General features: G+C 44.5%; 1 protein-coding gene across 1 annotated transcript in view; it reads right to left on the bottom strand.

Moving 5' to 3' along the window:
• Positions 1-202: 202 nt before the first annotated feature.
• The window catches only part of cmc1 (C-x(9)-C motif containing 1), a 144,619-nt gene continuing 128,216 nt past the window's right edge, over positions 203-16,605 (bottom strand). The window contains exon 4 of the mRNA XM_070879945.1: positions 203-488. Within this exon, the coding sequence (XP_070736046.1) occupies positions 368-488 (121 nt within the window). The 3' untranslated portion in view covers positions 203-367. The remainder of the gene's footprint in view (positions 489-16,605) is intronic.

Here is a 16,605-nt window from a genome sequence, read left to right on the forward strand (position 1 = left end):
TAATAGATAAATAGATATACTTTATTCTGCAAAATATTTGGATCATCTGCTGATTAACATGTTCATTCATCTAACTGGCAGAATCACACTCCTAAGTCTATAATCAGGAGATACTGAATGCAAAAATACCAACATAAAATAAATGCAAGAGATTTTCATGCTGCACTCTATAAAATCTGAAAAAACACCGATTACTGCACAGTAAATAGTAATATGTTTAATTCCACAATTTACAAAGATGCGCATTTCAAACATGATGAATCACTCATCACCTCACGATTAGCAGGTTTCATGTAATTGTTCTCTCTGTTGGTTCCCGGTTCTTGAAGTGGCACCAGGTTTGTATTGAAGAAATTGCAGCCTTCAGCTACATGCTATTAGGCACTTTCTGCTGTCTTTTCTTAGAAGGAATGCCAGTTTGTCGGAATTCTTCCCTTTCCTTCAGATATTCTTGTTTACATTCTTCGTATAATGTTGAATCATTATAACTTAAGATTAAAAGAACAAGACAAATAGCGTTACTTTAGTGCATGATCAATTTATAGTAAAATGTCATAGAAAAAACAAACATTTGGAATATACTATTGTGTACAAGAATTAACTTTTTAAAAAAGCACTTTATATTCTCCCTGCACTAAACAGTTTTCTGTATTATATAAAAAGTAACACTTGCCAGGTATTTTGGAAATTCACACACAATTAAAAAAGATCACCAGTAATCTGACTGCGGAAACGATCGTAACACTCTGCTGTAAATCCGAACATATTTATCACAATCCAGAGGTCAATATCTTAGGAAATTATTTTTTCCTTTTAACAATTTACATGTGTATGCCAATAAGTAAAATATCAGACAGTTATGATGAAGTCGGGGGTACATGTTTTCATATCGCATTGCACAGTAACATAGAAACATAGAAACATAGAAACATAGAAAATAGGTGCAGGAGTAGGCCATTCGGCCCTTCTAGCCTGCACCGCCATTCAATGAGTTCATGGCTGAACATTCAACTTCAGTACCCCATTCCTGCTTTCTCGCCATACCCCTTGATCCCCCTAGCAGTAAGGACCTCATCTAACTCCTTTTTGAATATATTTAGTGAATTGGCCTCAACAACTTTCTGTGGTAGAGAATTCCACAGGTTCACCACTCTCTGGGTGAAGAAGTTCCTCCGCATCTCGGTCCTAAATGGCTTACCCCTTATCCTTAGACTGTGACCCCTGGTTCTGGACTTCCCCAACATTGGGAACATTCTTCCTGCATCTAACCTGTCTAACCCCGTCAGAATTTTATATGTTTCTATGAGGTCCCCTCTCATTCTTCTGAACTCCAGTGAATACAAGCCCAGTTGATCCAGTCTTTCTTGATAGGTCAGTCCCGCCATCCCGGGAATCAGTCTGGTGAACCTTCGCTGCACTCCCTCAATAGCAAGAATGTCCTTCCTCAGGTTAGGAGACCAAAACTGTACACAATACTCCAGGTGTGGCCTCACCAAGGCCCTGTACAACTGTAGCAACACCTCCCTGCCCCTGTACTCAAATCCCCTTGCTATGAAGGCCAACATGCCATTTGCTTTCTTAACCGCCTGCTGCACCTGCATGCCAACCTTCAATGACTGATGTACCATGACACCCAGGTCTCTTTGCACCTCCCCTTTTCCTAATCTGTCACCATTCAGATAATAGTCTGTCTCTCTGTTTTTACCACCAAAGTGGATAACCTCACATTTATCCACATTATACTTCATCTGCCATGCATTTGCCCACTCACCTAACCTATCCAAGTCGCTCTGCAGCCTCACAGCATCCTCCTCGCAGCTCACACTGCCACCCAACTTAGTGTCATCCGCAAACTTGGAGATACTACACTCAATCCCCTCATCTAAATCATTAATGTACAGTGTAAACAGCTGGGGCCCCAGCACAGAACCCTGCGGTACCCCACTAGTCACTGCCTGCCATTCTGAAAAGTACCCATTTACTCCTACTCTTTGCTTCCTGTCTGACAACCAGTTCTCAATCCATGTCAGTACACTACCCCCAATCCCATGTGCTCTAACTTTGCACATCAATCTCTTGTGTGGGACCTTGTCGAACGCCTTCTGAAAGTCCAAATATACCACATCAACTGGTTCTCCCTTATCCACTCTACTGGAAACATCCTCAAAAAATTCCAGAAGATTTGTCAAGCATGATTTCCCTTTCACAAATCCATGCTGACTTGGACCTATCATGTCACCTCTTTCCAAATGCACTGCTATGACATCCTTAATAATTGATTCCATCATTTTACCCACTACCGATGTCAGGCTGACCGGTCTATAATTCCCTGTTTTCTCTCTCCCTCCTTTTTTAAAAAGTGGGGTTACATTGGCTACCCTCCACTCCATAGGAACTGATCCAGAGTCAATGGAATGTTGGAAAATGACTGTCAACGCATCCACTATTTCCAAGGCCACCTCCTTAAGTACTCTGGGATGCAGTCCATCAGGCCCTGGGGATTTATCGGCCTTCAATCCCATCAATTTCCCCAACACAATTTCCCGGCTAATAAGGATTTCCCTCAGTTCCTCCTCCTTACTAGACCCCCCGACCCCTTTTATAACCGGAAGGTTGTTCGTGTCCTCCTTCGTGAATACCGAACCAAAGTACTTGTTCAATTGGTCCGCCATTTCTTTGTTCCCCGTTATGACTTCCCCTGATTCTGACTGCAGGGGACCTACGTTTGTCTTTACTAACCTTTTTCTCTTTACATATCTATAGAAACTTTTGCAATCCGTCTTAATGTTCCCTGCAAGCTTCTTCTCATACTCCATTTTCCCTGCCCTAATCAAACCCTTTGTCCTCCTCTGCTGAGTTCTAAATTTCTCCCAGTCCCCAGGTTCGCTGCTATTTCTGGCCAATTTGTATGCCACTTCCTTGGCTTTAATACTATCCCTGATTTCCCTTGATAGCCACGGTTGAGCCACCTTCCCTTTTTTATTTCTATGCCAGACAGGAATGTACAATTGTTGTAGTTCATCCATGCGGTCTCTAAATGTCTGCCATTGCCCATCCACAGTCAACCCCTTAAGTATCATTCGCCAATCCATCTCAGCCAATTCACGCCTCATACCTTCAAAGTTAGCCTTCTTTAAGTTCTGGACCATGGTCTCTGAATTAACTGTTTCATTCTCCATCCTAATGCAGAATTCCACCATATTATGGTCACTCTTCCCCAAGGGGCCTCGCACAACGAGATTGCTAATTAATCCTTTCTCATTACATAACACCCAGTCTAAGATGGCCTCCCCCCTAGTTGGTTCCTCGACATATTGGTCTAAAAAACCATCCCTTATGCACTCCAGAAAATCCTCCTCCACCGTATTGCTTCCAGTTTGGTTAGCCCAATCTATGTGCATATTAAAGTCACCCATTATAACTGCTGCACCTTTATTGCACGCACCCCTAATTTCCTGTTTGATGCCCTCCCCAACATCACTACTACTGTTTGGAGGTCTGTACACAACTCCCACTAACGTTTTTTGCCCTTTGGTGTTCTGCAGCTCTACCCATATAGATTCCACATCATCCAAGCTAATGTCCTTCCTAACTATTGCCTTAATCTCCTCCTTAACCAGCAATGCTACCCCACCTCCTTTTCCTTTTATTCTATCCTTCCTGAATGTTGAATACCCCTGGATGTTGAGTTCCCAGCCCTGCTCATCCTGGAGCCACGTCTCCGTAATCCCAATCACATCATATTTGTTAACATCTATTTGCACAGTTAATTCATCCACCTTATTGCGGATACTCCTTGCATTAAGACACAAAGCCTTTAGGCTTGTTTTTTTAACACCCTCTGTCCTTTTAGAATTTTGCTGTACAATGGCCCTTTTTGTTCTTTGCCTTGGGTTTCTCTGCCCTCCACTTTTCCTCATCTCCTTTCTGTCTTTTGTTTTTGCCTCCTTTTTGTTTCCCTCTATCTCCCTGCATTGGTTCCCATCCCCCTGCCATATTAGTTTAACTCCTCCCCAACAGCACTAGCAAACACTCCCCCGAGGACATTGGTTCCGATTCTGCCCAGGTGCAGACCGTCCGGATTGTACTGGTCCCACCTCCCCCAGAACCGGTTCCAATGCCCCAGGAATTTGAATCCCTCCCTGCTGCACCATTGCTCAAGCCACGTATTCATCTGAGCTATCCTGCGATTCCTACTCTGACTAGCACGTGGCACTGGTAGCAATCCCGAGATTACTACTTTTGAGGTCCTACTTTTTAATTTAGCTCCTAGCTCCTTAAATTCATTTCGTAGGAACTCATCCCTTTTTTTACCTATGTCATTGGTACCAACGTGCACCACGACAACTGGCTGTTCTCCCTCCCTTTTTAGAATGTCCTCCACCCGCTCCGAGACATCCTTGACCCTTGCACCAGGGAGGCAACATACCATCCTGGAGTCTCGGTTGCGGCCGCAGAAACGCCTATCTATTCCCCTTACAATTGAATCCCCTATCACTATCGCTCTTCCACTCTTTTTCCTGCCCTCCTGTGCAACAGAGCCAGCCACGGTGCCATGAACTTGGCTGCTGCTGCCCTCCCCTGATGAGTCATCCCCCTCAACAGTACTCAAAGCGGTGTATCTGTTTTGCAGGGGGATGACCACAGGGGACCCCTGCACTACCTTCCTTGCACATGCTATACCTTGAATGGCTGTAGTAGATACTATGGGAATGAATGGGTGTTATAAATGTCAGAGCATATTATATAAGAGTACCTGCAAATTAATAGTGTGCACTCATCATGAGCACCTATATTTGGACCCAATGTTGTGGGTTATATCGACAAATGGGCCAGATTTTGGTGTTAAATACTGATGAAGCTAATGGTTCCCGCCGTTATTTCTGAGCAAATGGTACAGCAATGTCAGGCGAGGGGCAGCGTGCGGTTAAATGCGGATATCCAAAAGTTGCTGTTTAAGTTGTGCCGCTCCGCTGTTAGCCTCGCAAAAACGGCATCTCACTGTCTGCCTCAACATTGACAGACACTGAATGGCGTGAAGTTGCTGTATTTGCGCAGCAGATACGAGCTAAACTCACCACAGAAAGTCAAGTCTTGTCATTTCAAGTGTAAGTACACTTTTAATGATGTGATTACTACCAATCAACCTCTCTGGCACTGAAAATTAACTATTACAAGTGTGGAGTCTCATTTCTTCAGGTTTTAATTGTTTTTGGAGATTTAAAAACTATAAAACTTTTCCTTTTTGTCTCTTTTCTCTCTCTTTCTTAATCCAATCTGTCTTTCCCTCCCTTTATTACTCTTTCTGTACTTGATTTGACATTGAATTCACCCACTTCAATTTACACTTCCTTCTCAGTTCTTGTGCTGTTTATTTCTCAATCCTTCAATCTGATTGGTTAACTCACTCAGGTTCCAGATGCCATTTCCCTTGCTGCGCCGTTATCAGCTCACACTTTCAGCAACTCGTCACGCAAATTTTTTAAAACCTAAATGTACATGGGCAGACACCATTAGATGCCCTAGTACAGAAAATTTGGTGCATTATAGTACACCTCTTTATTCACCTACCCATATTCGTAATTTACAATGTACCACATATTTATTGTGGACTCCAAGATGCATTAATACTTCATCACACAGAAAAGTGTGTACACTTTATGGATGAGTCACATGGATTTACTCAGTGGACCATAATATATTTGAGTTTGGCTTGTATTGGAAACAGAGTCCAACTAAACGAAGATTAATTTTCTAAAATTTCTATTTTATTAAACAATCATTATATTTTAAAGTATACATGAAGATTTTCTAAACCTTGAGTTTAATAATGTAACAGCCTTTTCTCTTAGTGGGGAAGAAATTAACAAAGAAAATTATCAACTTTCAAAATTATGGTGTTTACTACTTGCATAAAGTGAATGCGTCGTTTACTGAATCATCTTTGTGTGCATTACAATTTCCACTTACTGGGCCCAAGTTTCCACATGATTTGCGCCTGATTTTTAGGAGCAACTGGTGGAGAACGGACTATCTTAGAAATCGCAATTCTCCACATTTTTCTTTTCTGCAGTTCTAGTCAGGTAGAACAGTTCTACTTTGGAACAGAATTTTTTCTTCAAAAGGGGGCGTGTCCGGCCACTGACGCCTGATTTGAAAGTTTCCACAGTGAAAACGTACTCCAAACTAAGTTAGAATGGAGCAAGTGAAGATTTTTGTAGAACTGAAAAAACCTGTTCTACACATTAAAAAATCAGGCGCAGGTTACAAATTAGGCGTCCGGAACGAGGTGGGGGGGGGGGGGAAGGGAAGTCATTAAATTCTACAATAAATCCTTATTTATACTTCTACAAATATTATACAAATAAATCCAATCTGAATAAACATTTATAAGCAAAGAAAAGATTAAATAAACCATCTTCCTACCTGTGTGAAAGTGCTTCAGGCACAGAGAATGCTGCAGTCAGCCTGAGGCGCCCGTTCTTCCCACGGGGGGGGGGGGAAGGAGGAGGCGCCCGTTCTTCCCGCGGGGTGTGGGGGGGAGGAGAGGAGGCGCCTGTTCTTTCCCGCGGGGGGGGGGGGGGGGGGGGGGGGGGGGAGGTGCCCGTTCTTCCCGCGGGGGGGGGGGAGGGGAGAGGAGGCGCCGTTTCGTTCCCGCGGGGGAGGGGGGAAGGAGACAGTGAGAAGGCTGCAAGTGCTAATGTGCTTTTATTTTAAAAATGTTCAAAAATTAAACAGCTACAAAGAACTACAAAAATGGCCGAGTGCCAATGTTTCTTTCACACTGCGCATGCGCGAACGCTCCAACGCGCACGCGCAGCGTTGCCGGCAGGAAAAAAACTCATTTAAATAGTACCCGCCCCCTCCCACTTACAAAATCGGCGCGAGTGTAGGCTCCGCCCCCCTAGGCGCCGCACCAGGCAGACAAGGAGCTGCAGAACGCTCCAGAATCGCGATTTTTTTTTAGGCGCCGTTTTAGGCGCGAAAAACGGGCACCCAGCTCGGAGGGGCGCCCGTTTTTTATCGTGTGGAAACTTGGGCCCACTATGTTTGAAAAGTTACTTACTTTTAACCACTAAATTAAACTGGTTAAAGAAAACTATCCCCATGTAAGGAAAGTGTTACCACTTTTTAACACCCAACTCAACATTCTCCTAATAGAGAAGATATTGATATTTTAAGAAAATATGATCAAACAAGGCGACAGCTGTTGCATGGAAATTAACTTGAACCTTTATTTACAGTCCGATTAAATATGCATTTGCACAGAAATGGGAGACTTACGAAAACTGAGCATTTAATCCTTGCAGGGCCATATTTTGAACCATATTCAAAATAGTATAGCACAAGTAATGATTAGCAAAGATGACGTGACATAATTTAAAAACATGAAATGTGAGCATGGGGTCTGTTACTAAATGATGCTAGGACTATGGTATTTTCCTGATTTTTTTTTAACTTTTTGAATTGAAGCTAAGACGCATGACTAAATAAAGGGAAAAAATCCCTCATAAGACTTCAAAGCGCAACATTTTTCTGTTTTTATTAACTTTTTGCCCTTTCTCCCCTCTTCTGCTGAGACTAGACAAGCTGGTGTTGTTCTCCTTGGAGCAGAGAAGGTTCAGAGGAGTTTTGATAGAGGTGATTAAAATCATGAAGGATTTAGATAGAGTAAATAAAGAGAACTATTTCCAATGGCTGAAGGGTCGATAATGACAGGGCACAGACTTAAGGTGATTGGCAAAAGAATCATGAGGATAAATTTTTTTACGCAACTTGTGGTTCGGATTTGGAATGCTCAGCCTGATAGGGTGGTGGATACAGTAGCCTTCAAAAGGGAATTGGATAAATATTTGAAGGAGAAAAAACCACAGGGATATGGGAAAGAGCAGGGTAGTGGGAATAATTGGATTACTCTTCAAAAGAGCTAGCGTAGACTCAATGGGCCGAATGGCCTCCTTCTGTGCTGTATTATTGTATGATTCAATGATGTACTTAAAGTGCAAAAGTGTTTAAATCCCAATATTGATGTCTCTCACTCTCACTCTCACTCTCACTCCCACCAGGGCTTGAGGGTGGGAGAGTGCAAAGCCACCCTTCAAAAGGATTGTATGGAAATCCATGTTTCAAAACTCCAGCACATGAAAATTCCTCGAATAGAAAGGGGAAGAAAATCAAATTACAGTAGTTGCCTTTACCATAGCTGGTCCAGGAAGGCCAGGTGTGGGAGAGTGCATCTTTCTTCTGTATTTACACTTGCAAAGTGCAACCTGTCTCTGTGTGGATGGTCCTTGCGGGTCGGGCCGCTACGCCGAATGCCAAGTCAGGACTTTCAAAGGAGCAGCGTGCGGCCCAACGCGGGGCCTTCAAAGGATCATACCACTTCAAGTACAGCGCGTGCTGGGGAATGACAGCTATGAAGAGGGCGACTGGATTGGGCGTCACCAAGGTCCAGGTCACTGATTGGAGCATGGGCAGATACAGCAGGAGTAGCAAGGTTGGGGCGCAGGAGCGGCGACAGATTGGGGAGCGAAGTGATCGGGGCCCAGGAGAGGTGTGAGCACTAGGTCCGTGCAGCAGAGCTGGTCTCTAGTCATCTTGGTTAATCCTTGCCACTGGACCAAGACCTAGCTCTGTTAAGCCCGTGTGGTGGCTGGTGTGCAACGGCCACTACACGTTAAAAAAATTCATGCATAGGCATCTTCCACCCTTCAACATGTAGTTCGGGATCTGGAATATTAGGTCCTTCATTGAAACACCTGTGAACTCATCCTTTTTTGGCGTGGAAGCAAGTCATCTTCGATACGAGGGACACCCTATGATAATGATGATGATGATGTAAATCCAGCAAGAGATTATTTTGGGGTGTATATTTGGCTACACATACATATATACACACACACAAGTAAAAACCTAATGAGAAAACTTTCTCAATACAAAGGCTGGTTCTAGATGGGAAAATTTGATTTCAATAGAAACAAAGGTTTGACCAGAATAAGAGAAAAAACACATGTGCCTGGTTTCACACCATATCAAAGATGCATCACACTCTACGACTTTTTTGACACTAGCAATGCTCCTTTGCTAGGCTCTGTATGCAAAGTGAGAGTTACTCCTTTCTGACCATTTGCAGACAATAGAAATTTCATACATTTTTTATTTAGTGTCTCACACCTGGTTAACCCTTTTACCAGCCTTTATTGTTCATGTAATTGAAAGCGGTTACATTTCCCACCTCATTTTTCTTTTAAAATCTTCACAAAATTTCTGAATTACCCAAGATTTGCAAGTTCAATATTTTTAACCTTTAGCCTGCTGAATTGAACACACAGAAACAAGTATTTAGCAGGTTATACATGAATTAAATGTGCAATCTTATCAGCAAAATAACAGCACTACAGAAACCGAACACAGAAATTAAACATGGAAAAAAAATGTGTAAAAAAGTCTTAATGTAGAAAAAATCCTAATGGGGAACATTACTGTAGAGGGAAGTACTTGGGACTCAATTTTCCTCTTTGCTGATTTTTGGCGCCCAGAGTTTTGCACGGCCGATTTTCTTTGTTCCCGATTGCGCCGAAAAAAAAAGATGCAAATGGCGCTGCGGTACCCGAGGTTAAGTTTTGGGGTGGAGCTTCAAGTGTGTGCCAAAATAAAATCACTTTTTCCACGTGACGGGTGAGTCCGCGCATCCACAATAAAGTTCCTGGTCTGGATCAAGAGCTGTGAGAATCCATTCGGAAGGGAGCTGAATCTGGACATTTAAATTTTAGCTACAAAAGATGGATCCAAGGGAAGGAAAAGGAGAAGGGGAAGGGCCAAGAGATTTCTAGCAGAAGAAATTGAGCCCCTGGTAGACATAATTGAGAGGAGATCGGATGTGCTCGAGAACAAAGGAAGAATGGGACAAAAGAAATTGAAACCCTCTCTACTAGCAAAACTTTGGGACCAAGTTGCGAAGGTCCAAGAGCGGGAGAGTCCGTGAGGTTCGGAGGTCGGGAGGCCACAGAGGTCGGTGAGTACGGGAGGCCAGAGGTCAGTGAGGTGAGTTGGTGAGTAGCTCTCTTTTCTCTATTTCTTTTGAAGTAAATAAGGCTAAGTAGAGGGATGGCAGTACAGCTCAGTCCCGTGGAGTGCACATCCTGCGCCATGTGGGAAGTCCTGGACTTCCATGTGTGCAGGAGGTGTCTCCAGCTTCAACTGCTCGAGCTACACGTTTCGGAGCTGGAACAGCAGGTGGAGTCAATAAGGTGCATCCGTGAGGCTGAGAACTACGTGGATAGCACATTTCAGGAGGTGGTTACCCCGCAGCTTAAAGGCTTGCAGGTGGAGGGGAAGTGGGTGACCACTAGATGTAGTACGTGTGCTAGGCAGGTAGTGCAGAAGTCCCCCCGTTAGTCCATTTCGCTTTCAAACCAATATTTCAATTCTGAGTATCGGTAAGGACGATGGTGCCTCTGGGGAGTGCAGCCAGAGCCAATTCCAAGGCACCACGGGTGGCTCAGCTGCACAGAAGGGAAGGGAGGGGAAAAAAAACCCAGTGATGGGTGATTTTATAGTTAGGGGAACAGACAGGCGTTTCTGCAGCCGTAGACGTGATTCCCGAATGTGCCTCCCTGGTGCCAGAGTCAAAGATGCCACAGAGCGGACGCAGGGCCGCAGGGCATCCTGAGGGGAGGGTAAACAGCTAGAGATCGTGGTCCATATCGGGACCAACGACATAGGTAAAATGAGGGATGAGGTCCAACAGGAAGAATTTAGGGAGCTAGGAAGAAAATTAAAGGTTAGGAGCTCAAAGGTAGTAATCTCCGGGTTACTACCGGTGCCACGTGCTAATGAGTTATAAGAATAGAAGGATAGAGAGGATAAACACATGGCTAGAAAATTGGTGTAGGGGCTTTAAATTCTTAAGGCATTGGGACCGCTTCTGGGGGAGTGGTATCTGTTCAAATCGGACAGGTTGCACCTCAACAGCCCCGGGACTAATATCCTCGCGGGGAGTTTTGCTACTGGTGTTGGGGAGAGTTTAAACTAGCTTGGCAGGGGATGGGAACCTGAGAACAAATTCAAAAGGGAAGGAAGTAAAGCAGAAGTTAGATAGCAGGAATCTAGAAAACAAATCTGTAAGACAGAGGAAACAGGGCTTAGTAAGTAGTACGCAAGGAGGTCTTCCTGCTGAATGGTGTATACTTTAATGCAAGCAGTATAGCGAATAAAGCGGATGAGCTAAGAGCACAGGTAGACACTTGGGAGTGTGACATTATAGCCATTACAGAAACTTGGCTGAAAGAGGGGCAGGTTTGGCAGATCAATATTCCTGGCTACAGGATTTTTAGACACGATAGAGAAGGGGGTAAAAAGGGGGGGGGGGGTTGCGGTACTGATTAAAGAAACTATTACAGCAGTGAGGAGGGATGATATGGTAGCGACATCATCAAATGAGGCCATATGGGTCGAATTGATAAATAAAAAAGGGGTGATCACACTGCTGGGAGTGTATTATAGATCCCCAAACAGTGGGAGGGAGATAGAGGAGCAAATATGTAGGCAAATTGTTGGGAAGTCTATAAATCATAGGGTAGTAATAGTAGGGGATTTTAACTATCCAAATATTGATTGGGACAGATTTAGTGTGAAGGGTATAGAGGGTGTGGAATTCTTGAAATGCATTCAAGAGAACATTTTTAGTCAGTACGTGTAGCAAGCTCAACACGAGGGGCGGGGGGGGGGGGGGGGTGTTCCTGGATTTGGGGAATGAAGCTGGGCAGATTGAAGGGGTATTAGTGGGGGAGCATTTAGGTACCAGTGAACATAATTCAGTCAGATTCAAGTTGGCTATGGATAAGGACAAGTAAATAGGCCTGGAATAAAAGTTCCGAATTGAGGAAAAGCTAATTTTGCTAAGTTAAGGAGTGATTTGGCCATGGTGGACTGGAAACAGCTACTTGTGGGTAAATCAGTGTCGGAACAGTGGGAGGCATTCAAGGAGGAGATCCGGAACGTTCAGGCCAAACATGTGCTCTTAAAGAAAAAGGCTGGTAAAAATAATTCTAGAGCCCCCTGGATGTCTAGGGACTTACAGGGGAGGATTAAGAAAAAAAGGGACGTTTATGTCACATATCAACGGCTAAATACTTTAGAATCTTTAGAGGAATATAGAAAGTTAAGAGGCAAAATTAAAAAGGATATTAGGAATGCTAAGAGAGAGCACGAGAAATTCTTGGCCAGTAAAATTGAGGAAAACCCTAAGATGTTCTATAAATATATTAAGAGTAAGAGGGTACAGCCTATTAGAGACCATGTGGGTAATCTTTGTGTGGAGGCGGAAGATGTTGGAAGGTTTGTTAACGAATACTTCGCATCTGTTTTCACAAAGGAAAGAGGTAATGCAGATACTGCTGTAGAGGAGGAGTGTGATATTCTGGATGAAATAAATATAGTGAGAGAGGAAGTATTAAAGGGTTTAACAGCTTTGAAAGTAGATAAGTCTCTAGGCCCGGATGAAATGCATCCCAGGCTAGGCCGAGTAATTATAGGCCTGTCAGCCTAACCTCAGTGGTGGGAAAATTATTGGAAAAAATCCTGAAAGACAGGATCAATCTGCATTTGGAAAGGCAAGGATTAATTAGGGACAGTCAGCATGGATTTGTTAAGGGAAGATCGTGTTTGACTAACCTGATTGAATTTTTTGAGGAGGTAACCAAGAGGGTCGATGAGGGTAGCGCGTACGATGTAGTATATATGGACTTTAGCAAGGCTTTTGATAAGGTCCCGCATGGTAGACTGGTCATGAAGGTTAAAGCCCATGGGATCCAAGGTAGTGGCAAGTTGGATCCAAAATTGGCTTGGAGGTAGGAAGCAAAGGGTAATGATTGATGGACGCTTTTGTGACTGGAAGGATGTTTCCAGTGGGGTTCCGCAGGGCTCAGTACTGGGTCCCTTGCTTTTTGTGGTATATATCAACGATTTAGATTTGAATGTATGATTAAGAAGTTTGAGGCGACATTAAAATTGGCTGTGTGGTTGATAATAAAGAGGAAAGTCATGGGCTGCAGGAGGATATCAATCTACTGGTCAGGTAGGCAGAGCAGTCGCAAATGGAATTTAATTCAGAGAAGTGTGAGGTGATGCACTTTGGAAAGGCTAATAAGTGTATACACATTAAGCGGTAGACCACTTAATAGTGTAGATGAGCAAAGGGACCTTGTCCACAGATCCCTGAAAGTAGCAGGTCAGGTGGATAAGGTGGTTAAGAAGGCATACGGAATGCTTGCCTTTATCGGCCGAGGCACAGAATATAAGAGCAGGGAGGCTATGCTTAAATTGTACAACACTTTGGTTAGGCTACAGCTGGAATACTGCGTGCAGTTCTGGTCGCTGTATTATAGGAAAGACGTGATTACACTAGAGAGGGTGCAGAGGAGATTTATGAGGATGCTGCCTGGAATGTAGAATCTTAGTTATGAGGACAGACAGCATAGGCTGGGTTTGTTCTCATTGGAACAGAGGAGGTTGAGAGACCTCATCGAGGTGTACAAAATATTGAGGGACCTGGACATAATGGATAGTAAGGGTCTATTTCCATTGGTGGAGAGGTCTATTACGAGAGGGCATAGTTTTAAGGTGGTTGGTGGAAGGTTTAGAGGGGATTTGAGGGGGAGCTTCTTTACACAGAGGATTGTGGGGATCTGGAACTCGCTGCCTGGAAGAGTGGTGGATGCAGAAACCCTCACCACTTTTAAGAGATGGTTGGATGGGCACTTAAAGTGCCGTAACCTGCAGGGTTACGGACCTAGAGCTGGTAATTGGGATTAAATTGGATGACCTTTTGTTGGACAACGCAGATATAATGGTAAGTACTGCAGGGAATAGAATATGGCCAGGGTGATCTCCTGGACTAGTTTCGATCGCCTGGATGGGGTCGGAGAGGAATTTTCCCAGATTTTTCTCCCTAAATTGGCCTGGGTTTTTATCTGGTTTTTGTCTCTCCCAGGAGATCACATGGCTCCGGTTGGGGTGGAGTGTAGATGTTTTTAGTATAAGGGGTGTTGTAGTTGTGTGGGGCGGACTGGTTGGGCTGGGTGCTCTTTGCCTTTCCGTCATTGTTCATTGGTTTATATGTTATCTTTATGCCTGCTGACCAAGGGCCGTGTGGCTCGGTGTTGGCCGGCGCGGACACGATAGGCCGAAATGGCATCCTGCTGCGCTGTAAATTTCTATGTTTCTAAGAGTTCAATGCAGTGGCCATTACCCCGAGAAGCGGCATGCAGGTCAAAAAGAAATGGCAGGACCTTGGCCAAGCAGTTACTGTAAGTAATATTTTTATTTATACACTACAATTATATTTGTAAATGCGACTAATGTGTGTGTGTGTGTGTGTGTGTGTGTGTGGCAACCACAGCAGAAGGGCCCTCTCTTAAAAAGTTCTATTTTCATCTTTGCAGAGGAAGGTGTCACAGATCAACTGAGGTCAAAAACTGGAGGATGTGCGTCAAGTAGGCTGCAACTAACAGCCATGGAACAGAGGATCGCTGATATGATTAAATCTCACAAGAGAAGATCAACCACCAATGTGGACGCTAGGCCCAGGTTACCGAGAGAGGGTAAGCTCTGCAAATTGCACAGTCTGGGTTGGCATCGTGGTCTTTGAAAGGAGCCTGCGCTGTGTGACCCGCGTACACATGTCACCCTGCCCCTCTCCTGCTGCTAACCAAACACCTGCTCAATTATGTTTTGCAGATGTTGTGCATCAGGGAGAGACAGAAGCTGAAGCAGTAGTAAAAGCAGAGCATGATCAGGAAGCCATCAGTCTTTCTTCATCAACATCAGGATGAGGATGAGCTGGAGAATGAAGGGCAGCAGGAAAACTCCAATACTGAGATGGTTATATTGGAATTGGAGTTGGTGAACCCCGAGGGCACCAAGCCCTTTGCTGAGCGATACAACCGACGTGACATTTCATGGTGTACAGTCTGAGGCTGTGGGTCCCAGTGGGTTGCAGCAAGCCACACCTGGGAGACGACTGAGGAGGGTGGTATGGAGAGCTCAACCTAAAATTCAGGATGCAGGGGACATAGGACATCTCATGGGAATGAGTGGGGAGAACATTGAACTAACGAGATCACTCCTGGACACCATGAATGGGGTGAGGGTAAAATTAGCCGGACTGTCAATAGAAGTAGCAATACTGTCTGGAGGAATGGGAACACTATCGGGACAGATGAGGGAGGGGATGTCGGAGATTAAGGAGGGAATGTCGGAGACAGCTGCTGCAATAAATGGACACACCCAGCCTGTCATTGCCCAACAGCAATTGCCAGCATCAATTGCTGACACTCGCATTCCAATCCCCAGACCAACCTCAGGTAGTGTGCCGCGGGTTGGTCCACAGGCTGAAGAAGAGTCTGAAGAGGAACCCGGGCCTTCCACAATGCTGTCTGCTAGGTCTGTCCCTGTCTAAACCCACCAATAACAAATGCGCCTTCACGCAGTAAACAGAAAAGACCTTGTAGACTTCCTCCCCCTGACCCCAACAACAGGCACGGATAGGGGTAGAAGCAACAACAGGGGCAAGAGGGGCACAGAGTATCCTTAAATAAGGGGGAGGAGAGATGGCTGCAGCTAGAGTTTGTTTGTTGCTGCTACTTATTGTTTTATTCATTGAAAAGTTTAAAGTTTGATAGAAAATGTTTTATTAAAGTTAAGTACAACTGTACAATTGTTTAATAAACCTAATTATTTTTTAAATAATCCTGCACATTGTTTTTTAAATTAAAGCAACATAAACCAACATTACGTACATTATTCAGACCAACAGGAGCAGAGTCAACACTATTGGGCTGTTTAGCCTTCAGGCAGCAAAGCGATCACGGATTAGCCGCTGACAAAAGTCTCTAGCTATGGCTATAGGTGCACAAGGCCGCCTCCTCCGCCATTGTCCTGCGGGTTGAGGTGATGGCATGGGTTCATCCTCCTCCTTCTGCTCCTCTTCCTCGTTGCCGGCTGCAGCCTCCCCATCCTCCTCACCCCACCTCCTTCTTCCTTCAGAAGGATCTTCAATGTCCAATACCTGTCCCCTCATGATGGCCAAGTTGTGCAGCATAGAAACATAGAAAATAGGTGCAGGAGTAGGCAATTCGGCCCTTCGAGCCTGCACCAGCATTCGATAAAATCATGGCTGATCATTGCTCAGTACCCCTTTCCTGCTTTCTCTCCATACCCCTTGATCCCCTTAGCTGTAAGGGCCATATCTAACTCCCTCTTGAATATATCCAATGAACTGGCATCAACAACTCTCTGTGGCAGGGAATTCCACAGGTTAACAAATCTCTGAAAGAATAAGTTTCTCCTCATCTCAGTCCTAAATGGCCGACCCCATATCCTACGACTGTGTCCCCTGGTTCTGGACTTCCCCAACATCGGGAATGTAAAGTCCTGTCCCCTCAGTACAGATTCACACGAGGCATGTAGTGAAGTCAAGGTCACGCTGGACCTGCACCTTTTATTTCACAGCTATGGAATGCTGCACTTGCCTGAGACCTGTGCTTATATACCTGTCTCTTGCAAGTGCACCCCCGGTCGTAAGGTATGCTGGTGGTTACAGGT

Source organism: Pristiophorus japonicus, chromosome 5, assembly GCF_044704955.1.
Source record: "Pristiophorus japonicus isolate sPriJap1 chromosome 5, sPriJap1.hap1, whole genome shotgun sequence".
NCBI classification, from domain to species: domain Eukaryota; kingdom Metazoa; phylum Chordata; class Chondrichthyes; family Pristiophoridae; genus Pristiophorus; species Pristiophorus japonicus.